At 38.9% G+C, this 20788-nt stretch overlaps 1 protein-coding gene across 12 annotated transcripts in view; it reads right to left on the bottom strand.

The window, feature by feature from the left end:
- Window positions 1-20421, bottom strand: part of Pcm1 (pericentriolar material 1) — a 93696-nt gene extending 73275 nt beyond the window's left edge. For 9 of the 12 annotated variants that reach the window (XM_034520757.2, XM_034520758.2, XM_034520760.2 and 6 more), the window contains exons 1-4: window positions 20274-20421; window positions 3866-3980; window positions 1972-2217; window positions 689-958 (exon numbers count right to left, since the gene is read on the bottom strand). In XM_034520757.2, coding sequence (XP_034376648.1) covers window positions 689-958; window positions 1972-2217; window positions 3866-3961 — 612 coding nt within the window. In that variant the 5' untranslated portion in view covers window positions 3962-3980; window positions 20274-20421. Of the gene's footprint in view, window positions 1-688; window positions 959-1971; window positions 2218-3865; window positions 3987-19102; window positions 19128-20064; window positions 20186-20273 lie in introns of those variants that run through there. The other 3 variants (XM_076914053.1, XM_076914054.1, XM_034520767.2) reach the window with 3 other exon arrangements.
- Between the last annotated feature and the right edge of the window lie 367 nt (window positions 20422-20788).

The raw sequence follows: 20788 nt of genomic DNA, 5'->3' as shown, positions 1-20788 counted from the left end.
AAGCACATTTACCCTCTGAGCCATCTCACTGGCCCTAAATATTCCTTCTAATAGTTATATCTCTTTACAAATAATTGGTAGTATTATAAAAATAAAATTAAAAGTAGTATGCCTTGATTTAAAAAATAGTAATAAAATTTTTTTTTAAAAAGTAGTATACTTTTAAAAGTATTTTCCAGAAATATCAACATTGTCTTATTCTTTTTTTTTGTGATTTGCCTTACTTTTATTTGTACACATGTATGTAGGCAGTACGTGTGACGTATCAGATCTTCCTAGAGCCAGAGTGTGTCTAGTGTGTATGCTGGCAACCAAACTTGGGTCTTCCACAGAGCCATGTGAGCCTTTAACCACTGAGCCATCTCTCCAGCCCCAATAGCTACACTGAACAAAATTCTTTTTCCAAAAGCCTCATCAGACTGATTCTAATCTCCCTTTATTAAAAATTAGCTGTTCAGTATGTCACAAATTAGAAATTTAATGAACATGAATATGTAATTTCCCAACCATTTAGAAATAAAGTATTATTCTACTTAAAGTAAGTATGGTAGATTATTGAAGAAGGTTAGAGAAAAACTAATTCTACTTAACTGAAATTCCTATATGTATCGGCTAATACTTTTTAAGATCTTAATGTCTATACTTTGAAATCTGTAAAACAGCCACCCAAATAAACCCATTTTATTACCTGGCTGCTCTCCATTGCAGGCTCTCCTCTCCCATCTTCTTCAGAGACTTGACAGTTTTGCAAAAGGTCATTACTTAAAGCAGAAGCAAACAGCTCTTTGCACTGTACTGACATAGTAGTCTCTCTTTTTGGAAGACTTGCAATAGCATCCTTGCTCTTGTTAGTATTAATCTGCATAGGCAAAAAGTTGAAGGGCTTTCGGTTTTCACTAAGCTGACGTTTGTTGTTAGCCGCTGTTGCTCTACCTTGAGAATCACTTCCAATACTTCTCTATACACAAAAAGGAAACCAAATCACACAAAATTAATCTTTCAACAAATTTTTAAGATTCCAATGCTCTTAGTTTCAACATTAGATGAGGATATAGTTTTATAAAAGAGCTTTGAGCTTCAGATCTACAAAATGCTACTACATTATCAAAATTTTATTATTCTCATTCTCATTTTTTTAGATAATACAGTTAATAAATATGAATAAGATTAGTCTAACACAAGTACTGTGGAATACATTATAATCCATATTGCTATTTATTTAACAAAATTCATTGGCTTTGGATCCAATGAATCAGTATTAACTAACAGAATACAAACACAATGATTTATTAACATGAAACACTATTTTAAAAAGTAGTTTAGAACTGGCAATACAGCTGAGATAGACTCTTTACAAAGTATCTTTAAGGCCATGGGTTTACTCTCCAATACCATATACACATAAACATACACACAAATCAGTTTAATGGCTGGCTTATATGTATATTACATTTATATAATCATTTATACTATCACTGTCATATTAGACTTGAACCTATTTTTCTGCATCTTTGGAAACCTCTACCTCTGCAAGACAGAGATATGACAATAAAATACAGGTAAAAATACCAGTGAAGAGATTATTATTATCACTTCTATTTGTCTTTAGATCTATACTTTATTTTGGTGAACATTATTATAAGTCAGTTATATTCTAAACTTTAGATAACCAAGCACATTCACATTTATCCAATAAATGTACTAAACTTAGTAGCAATTTTATTTAGGTAGCAAAATCTCCTTTTATAATTTAAGCTAGCTATTAGAAAATAGCCCAGAGAGAAAAGTAGCTTCAGCAAATGTAAAAATACAACTTTGCTTCTCTCCAAAGATAATACCATCATCAGAATTTAAAATTCTTCCCACAGATAAACATTTATTCTTCCCAATCTTTTATTCTTAAGATATACTACTTAATCTATTTCAAATATTTCCCACAGTTATATCTTATTTTGAAAGCAATTCACAAACCTGATCTAAATCACTGAAGTTTATCCGCTGCTTAAGTTTCTCTAGTTCTGCCTGCTCTGGAACAGACATCTGAGTCATATATCTACTGTGTGGAAACGTATGTGGAATCTTTGTTCTTCGCCTTCCAACTCCTGGTGATGACTCCGGAGAAATATCGTTAGTTACCCTCTTATCACTTGCTACACCAAACTTTCTCTTATTCTTTTCTGATGATCTATTGGCCTTCTTCTGTTGGCCACCCCACTCCTTTAAAAAAGTAAAAGCAAAAGTTAATCTGACCTATATCAAACCACAAAAATAATTTGGTATGTTCAAGAAAAAAAAAAAAAAGAACTTTGGTGTGGATGTTAAAACTCCAAGACATTTTCACATACAAATACTCTACCTTAGAGATTTATTTCTATCAACTGTTTGTTTCATTATTACATCTATCCTAAAATTTCAGCTTGGTCTTTATAAAGTCTATTACCTTCCTATTATTAATAATAAATATTAAGCTCCAAATCACAAATCTCGACATGAAAATCAATTTTAATATTTTCAATAGTTTCCTTTTTGAAATAAGGTCCTGTTAGTTCAGACTGCCTTGAACTCACTATACAATCCAGGTTATCCTTGAATTCATGATTCTCCTACTTCAGTCTACCAATGTGTACAAGACTACAGGGATGCACTACTAGGCCCAGCTAAAAAGCATTTCTAGAAACTATTCTTCTAGAACCATTTATCTGTTATGATACATATCTATAGTCTTAACACTGAGGGGACTGAGACAAGAAGCTGGAGAGTATAAAAGAATTCAAAGGCAGCTAGCTTAGGCTGTGTACTGAAACATCTTAAAAAGGTAAAAAACTGTTCTAAATTAAGTAGTGAAATAAGTACGCCTTTAACAGGCCTCCTTTAGATGAAAAGCTGTATGTATAACAAAAGAAGATAGAAATACAATTGACCTAGGTTCCAAAGCAATTACTACTAAAAAAACAGTAAGGCAAATCCCTTAATTTCATGCGGTTTCGATTTCTTAATTTTTAAAATAGGGTACCTTAAAAATAAGATTAAAAATAATATGTATGAGTATTTAGAACAATGTCTAGCACTTGGCAAGCACCAGTGTAACTATTATTGTTCTCATTAGTAATTTATAGGCAATAATCTACTACATACTATCCAATACAGCATGAAATGATATTTTAACTAGAAAATACCTACAACATTTATTCATACCTACATAACTGAATTCATTCAACAGAAACAACAATGCATTCCTACATTATCCACACTGGAAGTTGTTTAGCTACTACTATAATAAAACTGCTTAATACTGTACTCATTTCTAAGAAATTCTGTCTCTCTAGGAACTGCCTCATATATGGGTAGCCTGAGAACCTTTTATATTACTTAATTCATCCCTTTCAGGACACTGATAAGTGGGGGGAAAAATCTAATACAAATTTAGCTAGATAATCATAAATTTAAATTAGTATATAATTTCCTCTATGGCTACAAATCTTCAAAAAGGCAACCTCAGTATATGGCACAAACCAGAGAGAGAGAGAAAAGGCAGATCTGGAAGGGAAAGCTAGGTTAGGGAAAGGTTCTTAGAAGCACAGGCACAGTGGTGAAAAGCAATTTTGAACAACTTTACAGTTACTCTTTTCCCTAAAACTGAGCTCTACTCCTTTAACATGGCTTCCATAAGTACTTTCACCTCCTTTTAATAAAACATTTTTTTTTTTAGTTTAAGCTAATTCATGCTTTCTATTAACTTCAGCTAAAGTGTCTTCAACCAAGAGTGCCTTAGTCTATTTGCAGGTTTTTAAAGAGTTTCAGTGACTACAATTGATGGGAAAGGATCACTGAACAATAATACACCACCCACAGTACAGTATCATACCATATTGTTGAGTCGGTCATCCACACTGTCATTGCTCCAGTTCGGCAAGTCCTGATCATGCATGACTTCTTCAAAAGGACCTCCTCCTGTGGCCATGTTGGCTCTAATTAATTCTCTGCAAAATAAACAAAAATTAATTTTTAACACATAAAGACAAACTTTATTCTAAAATATTGTGTGTATGCATGTTTTTATATGCAAGTGCAGACATGTATATACTGCAGCATGTATACAGAGGTCTGCCACTGTGTGATCTGGGATCATCACATCTGTATGGCATGCACGTTGATATGCTGAACCATCTTGTTGGCCCAAACTTCAGATTTTAAAACATTCTATCAAACTTAATAATATAAAGGAATTTCTCAAACACTTATTTTAAGAACTACACTATGAAACACATATCAAAGATAACCTGATTTATGTGCTATACACATTATATAATGGAGATGGTAACACAAGCTTGTAATCTCGGTACCAGGACTTAAGTAGGAGAATCACATGTTCCAGATCAGTCTGAGCTTATAATAAGCTATTTAAGACCTTGTTTCAAATAAAACAGAACAAATGCACTAAACACGTTTCAAAGAGTGCTTACTGTCTCTCATAGTGTTGTGTCGATCTCCCTAAAGTCTACCAAACTCATAAATCCTCCTTGCAGAGGTTTTTGTATTCAGAATTTTTTTGTTTAATTTTTGGTGATGGTGTTTTTTGAGGATTTAATTACATTTATTTATCTATCTATCTATTTATTTATTTATTGGAAGAGGGTGCATGCCACAACGCAGGTATGGAGTCCAAAAGACAACCTACAGGAGGCAGTTCTCTACTTCCACTGTGGAACTTGGGGATTGAACTTCAGTTGTCAGGCTTTGGGGCAAGTATCTCTCTACCTGATTACCTTCTCCATATGCCCTGTTTTATTTTCTGAGATTTGGCTTCCTATGTAGCCCAGGCTAGCTTTGAACTGGGCTGTCTTAGGACCCCCCCCCCCCCAAAAGAACTAGAATTAGAAGTATGGGCCACCAACCCTAGCCAAATACCCCATGAAGTTTGTACTGGTACATATAAAAATAAGGGTACTAAATATTATGCCCAGATCAGAAAGGAGAAATAGAAGCAACAAATTTAAAACTGAAGCAGAGGATCAGAAGTAGAAATGACCATGACAAAAGGTTTCTATAGGTCTAAGGAAGATTCTGGATTTTTACTAGCTATGGATTACCATGCTAAAAGGGGGACAGATAAAGGAAGAAACACGAAGACAACTTTAATATTGAAAGTCACTAACTACAAACAAAAGGAATAATAAACTTCAACAGATGTTACTAGAATCATTCAGTTTTTAAAAGAGCAAAAAATTATACACTCGATTTTCTTTGACTCCAAGATCCTACCTCATTTCATGTTATAATATCAAACATCATGGTTGATATTATAGAAAAAGATTTATCTTATGGATATTTTAATGTTATACTATCTACTAGAGTAATATATAACAAATTATGCAGCATATTAAAATTTTATTTCAAAATAAAAATGACATAAAATTAAACACAATATTAACTTGGAAATCTTAAAAAAATACTTGCTTACTATTACATATAAATTTATTCTGGGTTTCTTGTTTTTGGAAGCCATCTCTCTTTTTGGTTCTAAGTAGAGAATATGCCTTTCACATGGCAGGTAAGTGCTCTAGCACTGCTATTTTAATAATTCTCTAAAATATTGGAAAGAAGCATATTTTACTCTTTTTATGCACACGTGTGTGTGTGTGTGTGTGTGTGTGTGTGTGTGTGTGTATGTATTTGTGTGGGCATACACTCGTGTGTGTTCATATGCGGGTGGATACATAGAGACTGCAAGTCAATTTCAGGTGTTATCTTTAATACCACCAGCCACCTCTTTGAGACATGATTTCTCATTAGCCAGAAATTTATCAATTGGGTTAAACTAACTGGCTGGTCATCAGGCCCAGCATTTTCACTTGAATTTTGGGGATCACACTCAAGTCCTTGCACTTGTATGCAAGCATTTTACTGTGGGGCCGTGAAAGAATAGCTTGGATCCTGGCTGGACACAGGCCTGGAACCCTGGACCCTAGTGGGACAAAGGCAGGTATTCAGCCATGCCCCCAGACCCCAGGCTCCTGACACGCCATTGACCCATGATTTTCAGTCATGTAGAGCAATACAGCCCCTCCCTAAGAGAAGTTTGCATCACCCAACACAGGTAGAGGGCAAGACAGGTAGAGGACAGGCCTTAGCCTCAAGAGATTTACAACTAATGAGATACCTGAAGGGCAGAGGGCGTAGCCAATTAAACATTCTTCCCCAGACCCTCCCCCTTCTCCCTCCCTATTTAACTCAGGTCTGCCCTGAGTTTCACGGGAGAGGGAGATATGCATACATATCCATCTACCATCTGCCATGAAAATAAAGCCTTTTAGAACCCTGGACTTCCTCGTGTCTTTGGGGCCTGCTGTGAGGAACCATGGAGAAGGTCTCAACTATCTAGCTGTAGTCTAATCTCCTGTGGAGGACTTCTCTGCGTTCCAGCCATGGAGGCCGCTGATTCAACCAAGCTAGCTGGCTCTGCCAAGAGAGTACAGTAACCAAGAGTTTCTCACCCTGTGGGGGCACCACTGGAGCTCACCTTTTTGGCCCTCTCGGCATACGGGCCAATCCAGCCCACACACACCCCCAGTCTCAACTCTTCCCCGCCTGGGAACCTAGGAGTCTGAGACCAGTCTATCCCTGCAAGCCTTCTTGTCTAGGGGTCCCCAACCAAGAGCTCTGCCCCGCACTCACCCCCTCCCGCCCCCCACGGGACCTCAGACTGAGATCTTCCCCCAGCGCCAAGCATCTTTCCACACCTGAGCAGGGCCTCACAGCGCCCACCTGGCATGGTGTGGAGTGAATTCAGTCAAGATTCCCATGCTCCAGTCTCTTCAGAGCCGTGAAAACAACACAGCCCAACAGAATACCAAGCCCGCAACCACGTGTGAGCTAATCATTCCCCACATTTTACCAAGTAAGCTACCTCCCCAGATCAAAAAACATACTAGATGCTATCAACACCATTCTTTAAGACATAGAGGAAAATCTTATTAAAATAAAAATGTTGTATATCTGTCACCTGGTTCTATTCAATAATTCTATCAAGCATAAGAAAACATGAAACACAAGTAATAACAGAAGAAAGAAAAAAGATATTAAGGAACATACATTTTAAAAAGTATAGAAGATCAAAATATCACCAATAACAATTTTAAAGAGGAAAAATGATGCACTTAATGGCAAATATGTAACAAAAGACAAAAGATACATCCAACTAGAAAAATGTAGTAATAATTGTTAACAGAGCTAAACTGCTTACTATTCAACAAACACATCATTAAAACTATTATCCTTCAAACTTTGTGATACATGATTGTTCAACAGATTGGACAATTTTCTAACAAAGAATTAGAACCTTAGCAGTTTTGCTTAGCTAGGAATATTAACCACAGAACACAGAAACAGTATTCAGCCACAGTTTTCCCATATCTCCCAAAGATATAACCCAGTATCTTTCTATATCAGTATTTCCTTAAAGTTATCAGGAAAACATTAAAAAAAAAAAAAAAGTCTTCGTCATTAAAGTTCTAGCCATTTCACACAGAGAAAGCTCATTTTACCCAAGATAATAAACAGATTTAAAAAGTATCCATGAAATGGGACTTTTATAAAGCCAAATGAGAAAAAAAACAAAAAAAAAAAAAACAAAAAAAAACTTTTTTTAAAACAAGAAGAAATCTCACTAAATTTAGAACACAAAGAAATAAAAAAAAATCTCAGATTGTATTTACATAAAAAGTGAGTTCCAAAAATTCTGATAACAAAAAATGATAGATTGGGGGAAAGAATCTCAGAGAAGTATGAAATATATAGTTAATATGCTGAGAATCAAAGTCTTCTGAAAGAGCTGTAAATGCTCTCACTAGCTGAGCCACATCTACAACCCCCATCTTTACCAAAAAGAAAAACAAGGGAAAAAGTATACAAAAGAAAAAAGTAAATATAAAATAAAAATAGTAATCAAATCCAACTGCAAACTAAAATAATTAAGTATTAAACTTGCTAAATTTCACATAAATTATTTTTTAATACTGACACTAAAAGCAAAATGAATCCTCAGATACTGTAGGAATATTAACTGGTATCATCTTTCTAGAAGGCATTTTGGCAATAATGTACCAAGAATCAAAGCTCACACACTTTAAATCCCAGCAGCACTCGGGAACCATAGCCAGGCAGATCTCTGTGGTTCAAGACCAACTTAAGTCTACAGAGTGAACTTCAGGACAGCCAGAGCTACACAATAACACACACACCCCAAAACAGAACAAAACTGTTACATCCCAGTGATTACACCTCCCCATATAAATAAGGGGCAAGGAGGTAACACTGGGCTTTAAGCATGCTAAATTTAAAATAAGTAGATGTTATCATCCTATAAAATGACAGAATAAACGCTATCAGGCAAACATCCACTAAATTTTTAGAATGCTAAGCATCCTTCCAAATGTATAATTATAAAGGTTGGACAATATAGCATCTTTATTTATGGAGAAGTTATATAAGAGAGGAAAAACAACATTGAAAATTATGTGTATGCTTAATTACTAGATATGAATGAGAAATACAATAACCTTTACTTTTTTCTGTTATTTATTTTAACAATCATTTACACTGTTGCATGTTAGAAATAATTAATATTCATAGACACATGCACACTGAACTGAGACTTGAACAATAAACAGTTATTGAACATATTCTACATGCAATTTCTTGGACTAACAAGAAATAGCTCAAAATTAAACAGGCAATAAAAATGAGCCTGTATTTAAAGGCACTAAAAGCAAACTATTTTAAAAGGAAAAAGTGGGACTGAGAAAGGTTCATCAGGTAAAGTACTTAACACACAAGCCCAACAGCCTAAGTTCAAATCCCCATAGCCTAGACAAAAGCTTAATGCAGGCGTACAAACGGTCCTCCTACGGAAGAGATGAAAAGGAGACAGGAGAATCCTGTCCAGAAATGTATGGGCAACAGCAATGTCCAATGAGAAAGGCTCAGTTTCAAACAAGATGGAAGATGAGAATCAACACCCAACCTCCCTATGCACTCCATGTGTTCCTGGAACACAGAGAGAAACACACACACACAGTTAAAAATAAGTGACTAGAAAGACTACTTATTAAGCAAAAATTCTTAAATATTAAAATTTTCCTTGAATGGGATATGCTATACTTTCTGTAAGTAAAGTTATAAAGTAAGCCCACTTTAACATAAAATAGGAACGTATTTGGCAAGAACCTGGCTATGGTAGTTCAAACCTGAAATTTTAGTACTAGGAAGGATAAAAAAGGAAAGTGGCAAATTCAATGGCACACTTGGCTTCAGTGTGAAAACCTATTTCAAAATAAAAACAAAACACCAAAAACAAGGCTGGTGATATAATTCAGCAGTTCAGAGTCTGCCTAGCATGTGTAAGACCCTGAATTTGATCCCAGCACTGCCAAACTAAAAATATATTTGAGAAGAAAATGTTACACATTCTAAATTTATAACTAAAACTCACAGCTTGTTCTAAAGATATATGCATAGATCATGGACTTTTTAACACCATATAATTTTCTAAAATAAAAACTATAATAATTTGTGTAACCCTGGATGTCTTAGAACTAGCTCTGTAAGCCAGACTGCCTGAGAACTCATAGCCTCTGTCTCCTGAGTGCTGGAATTAAAGGTGTGCACCTCCACCATCCAGCCATGATCAGAATTTGTTCACCTCTACCTAGAAAAAGCAACAAAACTTATTATCCAAACAAGGGCTTAATTATTAGTTTAAGAGGATTATCCTTGCTAAAGTATACAACCAAAATTAAACCATCTAAGGAGAAATGTTCAAAGAGGTAAACCCAATAAGGCAGTTCTCCATGTGGCACTAAACAGCGTGCTTCCTTGCTGTTCTAGCAGTTACACTGCTCCTACCATGGGTTATAAGACTTGTAACTACAAGTAAGCTATCTGCCCAGAGGGAAAGTCAGGGCAGAACTCCTAGAGACTATATTCTTCTGTCTTATAAGGTGGCATGCCTTCTTAATGACTATGATCCTCCAAATGAGTTCAAGCATACCTCTTAAATGGCTGATGCACTAGAGAACACACTGCATTGCCTGAAAGAAACATTATCTGGAATGAGATTGTAAGGAAGCTGCAGCAGCAGGTAAGACATGCAAGTGATGATAAACTCTCTGCTCAAGGGAATTTGCTCATTTAAGTGGGGAACTACCTAAGAAAGACATACAGCTAGTGTCCTCATTTTCATCTCTGCTTTGACAGCTAAAGTGAATCAAGAAGATGAGGAGATGGGTCATTGGCTAGGTATTTCTTATAGCTCGTGAGGCAGCCTAAGGAAAAATGAATAGAAATAAGATCTGTGCTAAATGCCCTTCTCAGGATTTAAAAACAACCAAACCAAATGAAACAAACAAACTTGGACACATGAGAAAAACCCAGAGGCAGAAAATGAGGTATGATATTCATTTCACTTTGCTAGACTGGACTAATGTTCACTACAGAGATAGGAAAGAAGGAAATTCAGTGGAGGCCTCAGTTCTGGTGTAGGTGTACTGGCTAGTTTGTGTGTCAACTTGACACAAGCTGGAGTTATCACAGAGAAAGAAGCCTCCCTTGAGGAAATGCCTCCATGAGATCCAGCTGTAAGGCATTTTCTCAATTAGTGATCAAGAAGGAAGGGCCCAGTCCACTATGGGTGGTGCCATCCCTGGGCTGGTAGTCCTGGGTTCTGTAAGAGAGCAAGCTAAGCAAGCCAGGGGAAGCAAGCCAGTAAGCAGCACCCTCCATGGCCTCTGCATCAGCCCCTGCCTCCAAGTACCTGACTTCCTTTGGTGATGAACAGTAATGTGAAAGTGTAAACTGAATAAACCTTTTCCTCCCCAACCTGCTTCTTGGTTATGATGTTTTGTGCAGGAATACAAACCCTGACTAAGACAGTAGATCTTTTGTAGCTTTGCCTGGTGGTGGATCAGTATCTTCAAAAAGTAGGAAAGGCTCCAGCAGATCTGACTATAAATCAGGTTCATGAAGTGTAAAAACAATTAAGAAGAAGGAAAAACAAAAAGGTATTGCTGTGGACAAAAGCAAATATGGCAGGATTTGTCCCGGTTTCTAGGAGGAAAAAGATGGAAGGACAGCAGAGTGCTATACTAGTGAGGTTTTGGAAGGCTTCAGGCCTGAACACTTCACCTTACTCTTTAGCTGAGGGCACAAATGAAACTCAATTCACTTTTTGCAGCCAGGTGTAGCTAATAAGAGTGGTGGCTGCAGAGCAATCCCAGTATGACAGAGCTGTCCCAGTGTGACAGGCCTGCAAAGCCCAACAGAGAGCAGGCTGAGGGGATGGTGTCATTCGCAACCTCCCTTTTACTCAAAGGGTAGGGAAATGTAACACATGCCCCAGGATGAGGAGGTAGAACAATTCCTAGAGAACGACTGTAGAGTATGCCTCCTATCCACACAACTGTACTCAAAAATGACCTTTTGAAGAAGAATTAATACAAACATTGGATCTTTTTGTGCTGTAATGGACCTTACTAACTGTATATGTATCCCCTTAGATCCTGTATCCCCTTTGGTGATGAGTTACAAGACTAATTGGCACAAGCCTAGAACAAACTATGCTGGTCCTTCAGAGATCCTACCTATGCTCTATTAAGAGGACTTATTATATAATGCTAACTTGAGTACCTTACAGATTTAGAAAAGCATCTGAAAGTACAAACACAACTAAAGGTACAAGGATGTGATATTAGCCACATAAGGTACAGAGGCCGGGCACTCTTGGAAGTTTATGGTTGGATAAGGCGTGTGTGTGTGTGTGTGTGTGTGTGTGTGTGTGTGTATACATATATATATACCACTGACAAAGTGGTGAAGAAAACTCTACAATAATCTGTGCCTAGGTAAACAAAAACATTGTTTAAGGATATATGTATATATCCTTATATGTATAGTGAAAGGCACTCCCTCTGAGGTACAATACAAGCTACTGCCACTGATATTGGTTGCATGTCATAACTGGATGTTAAAATCCTACAACTCTTAACACAGCACATCATGGATCAGAATACAGAAAAATCAAACTAGAAGTGAACTCCCTCCTTGATGGCTATTGTTCTTAGTGCAAAAAACAAAACAAAAAAAAAAAAAACAAACAAACAAACAAAAACAAAACCACATTATAGAGACCGGGCTGGGGGTTGTTGTCTCCATACTATTCAGGTATGTTAACACCATATGAATGCAAATCAAGATGCACTCACTGATAAAAGTGCCATGACTTTTATGAGGCATAAAAATTACTTTCGGGTGGGACTTAAGGCTTAACTTCAGAAGAGGGGTGTAAACTTTAAATTTAATGCTGTAAACCAAACAGCTGTGGCTAAGAAGGTGACAGGCCCCAATGAGAGAGCTATGGTCAGCCATGTACATGACACACCTCTCAAAATTCTTCCCATCAAAATTCTTCTAAACATTTATGTTTATGCCCATAACTATTGCTGCTGTCAACCTTGGCTGGAAAGCTTCTTTTTGCTTTGGGCTGCAGCTACAGAAGAACTGAGAACAAGTCACTGTTGCTGTAACAAAGTAACCCAATGCTTACCATTAAATGGAAGAAAATAATCATACATGGGGATGACTTTCCCCCATCTACCCATACACAAGGCTCAGGGAACACTGTGGAAGAGAGGGCTAAAAGTGTATTACAACATGAAGAGGTGGAATGCTGATGTCTGTGCTCTCCTGAGGTGCACATGGCCACTCCACTCTAGGAATATACAACCATTAACAATGGTTGGGAGAAAAGAGACTGTTCTTTGATGGTGTTTCCGCCCATACTCATGTAAGTAACCCTAATTAAATTTACTACTGTTGAATAGAATCATTTCTCTGGTGTCCCTGTCTTCTTTTAGTAGAGTGAATTAGGTTCTTCAGAAAAACTCATACAACAATATTTAATAACCTAATTGTTGCAGGATATCTGATCACACTATGAACCCCAAGATTGTGTTATTTACTGGAAAACCATGTTTTTAGTTGTGGTATACATCAGCTTTAGCACAAACCTTTAACCCAGGAGCCCTCTGCTTGAATATTGTAAACAGGGTTAAATAAAGTCAACCATAGTTCAAGAGGCAGAGCAAGCAACCAGTTGGCAAGAAGTATCAGGATTACTATGAAAAACACATAGAGTAAGAGGGAGTCAGAAGGACAGACAGAGATACACAGGAAGTAGAAGGGAGGAGCACTCAGTTTGAAGAGGGTTTTTTGAGATGTCAGTGAGGAGGGGACTCTGGCTGGGAAGTGGAAGTTGGCTAAAAAAGAAGGTCAATTGGCTTTCTCTGCCTCTCTGAGCTAGTAGGTTTTTACTTTTCACAGCCTCCGCCAACTCCCCCACCCCTCCAACAACCCTCCCCACCCTGCATCTGGCCCCTGAGTCTTCATTGGTAAAATTGAATGGTTGATATTTTGTTAAAAAAAAAAAAAAAAAAAAAAAAAAAAAAAAAACACCTAACAGTGTAATATATGTTTAAAGGGTACTCTAATATTGAAGCAAAATTAGCATAAAGCTAGAACTGGTTAAATCTTAACAGCTGTGGACACAGGAGACAACAGCAGGTTCAATGCCAGCTTGAGCTACATGAGATCCTGCCACAAAAGAAAAAGAAAAAGAAATACAGAAAGCTGGCGTTGGAGACAGCTCAGTGGTTAAGAGCATGTATATCTTGGAGACGATGAGTTCCACTGCCAGCACCTATGTCAAATGGCTCACAACCACTTTCTAGCCTTTATGGGTACTCATGTGCAACACACACACACACACACTGAGAGGAGAGGGAGGGAGGGAGGGAGGGAGGGAAGGAGGGAGGGAGGGAGAGAGAGGGGGGGGAATAAAACTGTGAAGAGGAAAAAGTAGAAAGCTAAATAACATATGCATATATATCAATTCTCAATACATTAACATTCAGTAAATTTCTCAAAAGAACTAGTATCTCCGCCTATAAGACTTTTCTAAGGGGTCCTGGGGAGTCAGCTCAGTTGGTAAAGCATTTGATAAAGGGTGAGGATCTGAACTCAGATTCCCAGCACCCACAAAAATAGCAGTGGTATGTAGCTGTAATCTCAACACTGAGAGAGCACAGACAAAAGGCTCCTTGGAGCTTACACTGCCAAAACAACAAAAACCACATACCCACATGAGATCTTTTCCATTGCCCTTTCTATTTAAGACTTAAAAAATAAAAATTCAATAAAAGCTGATGAGGTAGCTCTGAACAGGTCAAAGCACTTGCCATCAAGCCTAATAACCTGAGTTTGACTCCTGAACCAATATGATGAAGGAAAGAACTGATTCTACAAGGTGTCCTCTGACCTCTACCTATGTGCCCAAGTACACACACATTCACACATAATGTATTTAAATGTCTTTTAAAAACTGAGTTTCTAGAATTCAAGATATCTTTTTCAAGTTAAAAAAAACCAAAACTCCAAATTCTGAAGATTTAGTGGAAGACAAACAAATTACAACAAAATGTAATTGGAATTGACAAGAACTTAAGGTTTGGGCTGCAGAGTTGGCTCAGCAGTTAAGAGAGCACTGACTGCTCTTCCAGAGGTCCTGAGTTCAATTCCCAGCAACCACATGGTGGCTCACAAGCATCTGTAATGGGATCCAATGCCCTCTTCTGGTGTGTCTGAAGACAGCGACAGTGTAGTCATATGCATAAAATAAATAGTTCTTTGAAAGAAATAGAGAAAAAAATTAACGTTCAACGTTTGGAAGGCAAATGCAGGAGGATCACTGAAAATTGTAGGCAAGCAAAAGGAACACAGCAGACCTTATCTAAAAAAGGAAAACAAGGCATTTAACCGCACAAACTGAACTTATTGTATTAAGTCTTTCACTATATAGTTACTTATGATGTAGTTCTCTCTCTTTCCCTTCCTCCTCTCTCCCTCTCTCCCCTTCCCCCCTCGTCCTCCTCAGTAATTTAAAAAAAAATTTTCATCGTATGTGTATAGGTGTTTTGCCTACAAGTATGTCTACGTGCCATCTGTATGTCTCATACCCTCAGAGACTATAGAGAAGGCATGGATTCCCTGCAACTGTAGTTACAAAAAGCTGTGAACCACCCCGTGGGTGCTGGGAACTGAACCACTGTCCTCTACAATTACAAAAAGTACTCTTAGCTGCTGAGGAATCTCTCCATGCCCTCCTGTGATGGTGTGAATATGCTTGGTCCAGGAAGTATTAGAAGATGTGGCCTTGTTGGAGGAAGTATGTCATTGCGGGCCTGGGCTTTAAGACCATCATCCTAGTCTTCTCTTAGCAGCCTTCAGAACAAAAGGCAGAACTCTCAGCTCCTCCTGCACCATGCCTGCCTGGACGCTGCCATGTTCTCTCCTTGATGATAATGGACTGAGCCTCTAAACCTGTAAGCCAGCACCAATTAAATGTCCTTTATAAGAGTTACCTTGGTCATGTATCTGTTCACAGCAGTAAAACCCTAAGACACGTCCCCCCATTTAAAAAAAAACCAAAAACAAAAACAGGATCTTATACTATAGCACAGTGGTTCTCAACCTTTCTAATACTGTGACCCTTTAATGCAGTTCCTCAAATGTTGCTACTTCATAGCTGTAATTTTGCTGTTATAAATTGTAATGTAAAAATCTGATATACAGGATATCTGATGTGACCTCTGTGAAAGGGTTTTTCAACCCCTCAAAGGAAACCCCTCAGCCCACAGGTTGAGAACCACTGCTATAGCACACATTGATCTGAATCACACTGTGTAGTTCAGACTAACCTTAAATTCAGAGCAATTCTCCTCCCACTGTCTACCAAATAAATGCTAGGATAACAAGTGTGTGCCACCAGATCAAGATTTTTTTTTAATTATATATATTTAAAGAGTACAATGTGATTCTGATACATGAATACACTATATAACACTGAAGTTAGGTTAAACATTTCTATCTCCTCAAACAATATTTCATTTTTAAAAGATATACTTTTATTATTTTTAATTATGTGTGCATGCACAAGAGTGCAGGTACCCCCAGAGACCAGTAAGCCAGATCTCCCTGGAGCTGAATTTAAAGGTGGTTGTAAACTGGACATACTGAAAATCTAACTCTGATGCTCTGAACAGGCACTTTATGTTCTTGAGTATATATTTGTTAGTTACTTATGCAGAATACTTTAATACTAGCAAAATTTGTTCGGTATATCTTTACTTCATAAAAGAGTAAGAATAAGCCCTAAAGTCAATCCCCAGATATATAATCTTGTTTGCTAAGACCATTTCCTTCCTACAATTACATACACTAAGTCTATTATTTTTTTATAAGTATATACTCATTTCTAAGAAAATGTCAATTTCATTTCACCCTGCTATTGTTATTAACCTCAAATCTCCATCTTCGATGACATTCTGATCCATACCTATAGTCAACAACTCCTCCTATCCAACACTTCCAACAGAGTATTATAAACCAACTACCTATACATCCCCCACCTGCTCCAAAGCATTACTCTGTGTCAATAAAACTTCAAATCCTCCTTAAAACATCAATTCCTATCAAATCACTTCTAAGAGATGCTCCTTTTCCTACTCTTCTGGCTACCGGGGGGAATACTAAATGCAGACCATTGGTATTAACTAATCCTCAACTTTTCCTCTTTTAAAAAATACACATCAAAACTAATACAATGAGGCAGTTCTCACCAAGAAAAATCCAAGTCTTCCCATGTGAATTAAGTCAGTTACTCTGTATTTTCATTCCTCTTATCCATCTTCCCTAATTTTTCCTTTTAGTAAAATTATTTTACTAAAGTGTAATTCTTTTTAATCTCACAAAATGTCAACCACAATGCAATCATTTAGTATTAAACACATCTGACTTTTTCTAAGTTCCATTTTTTCCTATTGTTTTGTTATAACCTTCCAGGAAAAAACAAAAAAACAAAAAACAAAAAAAAAAAAAACAAACAAACACTGAGAACTGCAATTGAGATGTAAATCAACTACCAGTCTGTAATTCTGTATAACAGTCTCACTTCTGGTCCTCATAAGGGAGTTTAAATATTTGTTTGCTTTCATAGAAAGCAAGAATAAATAAAACAATTATAAAAATAAGATTTCTAGCAGGTCATGGTGGCACACACCTGGAATCCTAGTGCTTGGGAGGTGGGCACAAATAAATCAAGGTCTTCCTCAACTACACACTAAATTTGAGTCCAGCCAGGGGGTATATGAGACCCTGTTTCAAACATAAAGAGTTTCTGGGCTAGTCCAGGTTTTATTCCCAGTACCCACATTTTGATCACAACCCTCTTTTACTCTAGTCCCGGGAAATCTAACACCCTCATCTGAGTTCTGCTGGAACCAGGCAAAGAGATAGTACATATACATACATGCAGACAAAACACACAAATAATGTATGATTTTTTTTTTTTTTCAAGATTGGGTCTAGCTATATAGAACAGGCCAGCCCCAAACTCCTGATCCTCCTGTCTTGGCTACCCAACTCCTGGGGACTACAGGTTTATGCCACTTGCCTGGCTTTTCTTAAAGCAGCATGAGAGAATTAACTTCAGATTCCTTCTGAAGATAGATTCATGCATGAATGTATGCATACATACATACATACACACATACATACATATACAATAAGGATCAATTACTTATAAAATATTTTAAACAAAATCTCTACTTCATCCTTTAGCCATTATATTTCTTCATTTCTATACAGCATTTCATGCATCCCAGGCTGCGTGAACTTGGCCAGCCAAGAATACCCTTGAACCTCCTGCCTCTACTATCCCCAGTGAGGGGGGTTTTACAAGCATCCACCATCACTCCTGTTTATCTGGTGTTGGAGAGCAAATAACACATGCTAGGCAACTCCTCTAGCAATTAAGCTGGCCCTAGCCATTTATCTTCTACACAGCCATTCATGATTTAACTTTAATTGAACTTATTCTGTCCCAACACTAACTTCTAAGTGGCAAGGCACTACCCCCACTAATGTTCAAAGTAATTTCAGATAACTAAATTAATGCCTGTCAGTTGTTGGTATAACAAATTTAAGAAAGCAGAAAAGATCAAGAAAGAAAGATAAAGCCAGATAAAAAAAAAATGTGGTCATCACTTGAGAGAAAATGGATTTGGGAAGGGAGGCTACCCAAACAGTTGTCATATGACAATTCAAACTCAAATGAGATTTTAAAAAAAATTGTAAAGGCAAATGAATTCCAGAATGTAGTACTATATAAATCATCTTTTTTTTTTTTTTTTTTTGCTTTTTTTGCTTTTTGAGACATGGTTTCTCTGTATAGCCCTTGGCTATCCTAGAACTCACTCTGTAAACCAGGCTGGCCTCGAACTCAGAAATCCGCCTTCCTCTGCCTCCCAAGTGCTGGGATTAAAGGCGTGCACCATCACTGCCCAGCAGAAATCATCTTCTTATTTAGCTAGTAGGAATGGCACAGCCCTTTTCTAACAAAAGATGAATATACACCAAAATGGCAGGTCAAAAAAGGCAGCACACCCAAACTGTTTACTTACTAAGTAGACCCTTCAATCCTGCACCAGTTTTTAGATCGCATACCGCAGTATAAAGTGTTCCCAACTTTAATACATATGAAACTAACATACTACAGTGTCAACCTGTTTAGAAACAAATTTTCCCCATTTCAGAAATACCTTTTCTGTTCCACAGTTCAAAGCAATTGTCTGCTTATTTAAAAAAAAAAAAAACCATCAGTAAATTCTTATGCTTTATACTGTGAAAACAAACACTAAATTTATGACCTAAATGTTTCAGATAATTAAAATATGTAATTTATAAACAATTTTAAACTCAATTTACATTAACAAAGACGTTTAGATACCCAAAGTCTCTAAGAGCCTTCCAAACAATTTGGATATAAGACACACTTGGAATATAATGAAAATAGCCCCCAATTGCCATTTAAGAACCCTTGAAGAAAACTTACTCTCCTGATTAAGGTCATTAAATCCCTGTTACTCAAACTATTCAAGAACTTGTTACTCTCTATTTTTAAAAAAGTCGTATGCATAAGAATTTTTTTCACTACCTTTACCGAGGTGTACCTTCAACTGCGAAATTCAGTATTAACGACAGCAGCCAGTGGCCCTGACCAGGAAGGTGATAGGGAAAAGGCAGAAGCAGGTGCACAAGAAGCTCTTTAACACCGGCTCTGGTAACCAGAGATCACAGAAGGCGGGGCCTGGAGAGCGGTTATGGGGCGGGGGTGGTAGGGTCACCCAGAAAGCCCGCTTCTTCTAAGCGCCAGAACACGACCTGTTACCCGTAGTTCACAACTATACAAATCCTAAAACCGACAAGAAAGAAAGGGGTGGGGTGGGGGAAGTTTTGTGTTTTGTTTGGTTTTTGGACGAGGCTAGCTGCGGCAGGAGCGGGCCGCGAGAGGAAAAGTTGGTTCCAGCAGGCGACCCACAGGGGGCCTAACACCTAATCCTTAACAACAGTTTCTGCAAAGCGAGCCGTGCGGCCAGAAGCCCGCAGGACATCTCGTTTGCCCTCCCTCCCCCTCGACCCCTCCACCCCGACCCCCGATTCTAGACGTAAAGAAACTGGATCCTCACGAAGGGGTGGAGAAGGGAGCAGTGGGAGGAGCGCGGAGGATTATTAAATTAACATTTTCTTAGCGAGAACCTACGAGCTGGAGTCGGGAACGCCTACCGGAGGCCTTTCTGCTCCAAAAAAAGAAAAAAAAGAAAAAAAGAAAAGAAAAGAAAAAAAGCGACGGCAGAAACTTCCCGGCCGCACACGCTCGGCACCCGGGAGGATTCCTGCGGCCGGGGGCTTCCCACGATGGAATTTGGCGGGTGGGCTGGGAGGGAGGGCGATCACTGGGCCTCAGGCCGCCGAGGCCTGTTTCTTTCCTAACTCATCCCCCAAACTACAAGCCAGCTTCCCCCTCCGCCCTGAAGGGAAACAGCTCGAGCACCGCGGGAGCGGTCCTCAGATCGCCACGAGATGGTGGAGGCGCCAGCGTGTCCCCCAGACGCTCACCAGAGAGAGCTACGGTGTCAGTCAGGGTCGAGAGGACCCGATGTCAGCCGAAGGGGGACGGTGGGGGTGGGGAGGAGACCGCGCAGCCAAGCGACCTCAGAGGTAAACGGGCAGGCGTGGCCCCGGGCCGCGTCCAGCACGGCGCCCGCCTCGCACCACCCGGCTCTCCAGCCCGCGGTTGCCAAGGGCCGCAGCCCCGCAGGCATTACCTGTAAACGAAGCCGCCCCTCCTGCCAAGGGCGGAGTGGCGGTCGGCTCCTCCAGGAGCCGCCACCAGCAGCGGTTCTTCCTCGAAGACCGCGTAAAGGGAGGCCCACGAGTTCCCTTGACTGCCCAAAGCCCAAATGGCCGCCTCCTCTACATTAGCTAACTAGGCGCCAACCGCCGCAGCCACCGCCATCTTAGGACCTCATTGTGGTGGGAGACGAAGGGGGCGGGGGAACTGCAGAGAGAGTGGGGGGGGGGCGCAACGCTCCGCGAGACGAGCGCCGTCTCCTCGGCAACGGCCGCGCGGGGAGGGCGAGAACTCGCCCGGGCTGCAGCCGCAGTGCGAACTCAAAAGGAGTGCGGGACTGAAGTCACGTGACGCTCGAGCGGCTGTGGAGTCACTTACGGCGCCTGTAGTCAGGAACGGATTCACTCAAACGAACAACCTGAGAACTACACATCCCAGAATGCCCACTCAACCGGGTAGCGAAAGGATACGAAACTACAAGTCCCAAGA

This window comes from Arvicanthis niloticus, chromosome 16, assembly GCF_011762505.2.
Source record: "Arvicanthis niloticus isolate mArvNil1 chromosome 16, mArvNil1.pat.X, whole genome shotgun sequence".
NCBI lineage: Eukaryota > Metazoa > Chordata > Mammalia > Rodentia > Muridae > Arvicanthis > Arvicanthis niloticus.
Note: the sequence above shows the minus strand (reverse complement) of the source record. Positions and strands in the feature narration are given on the sequence as shown.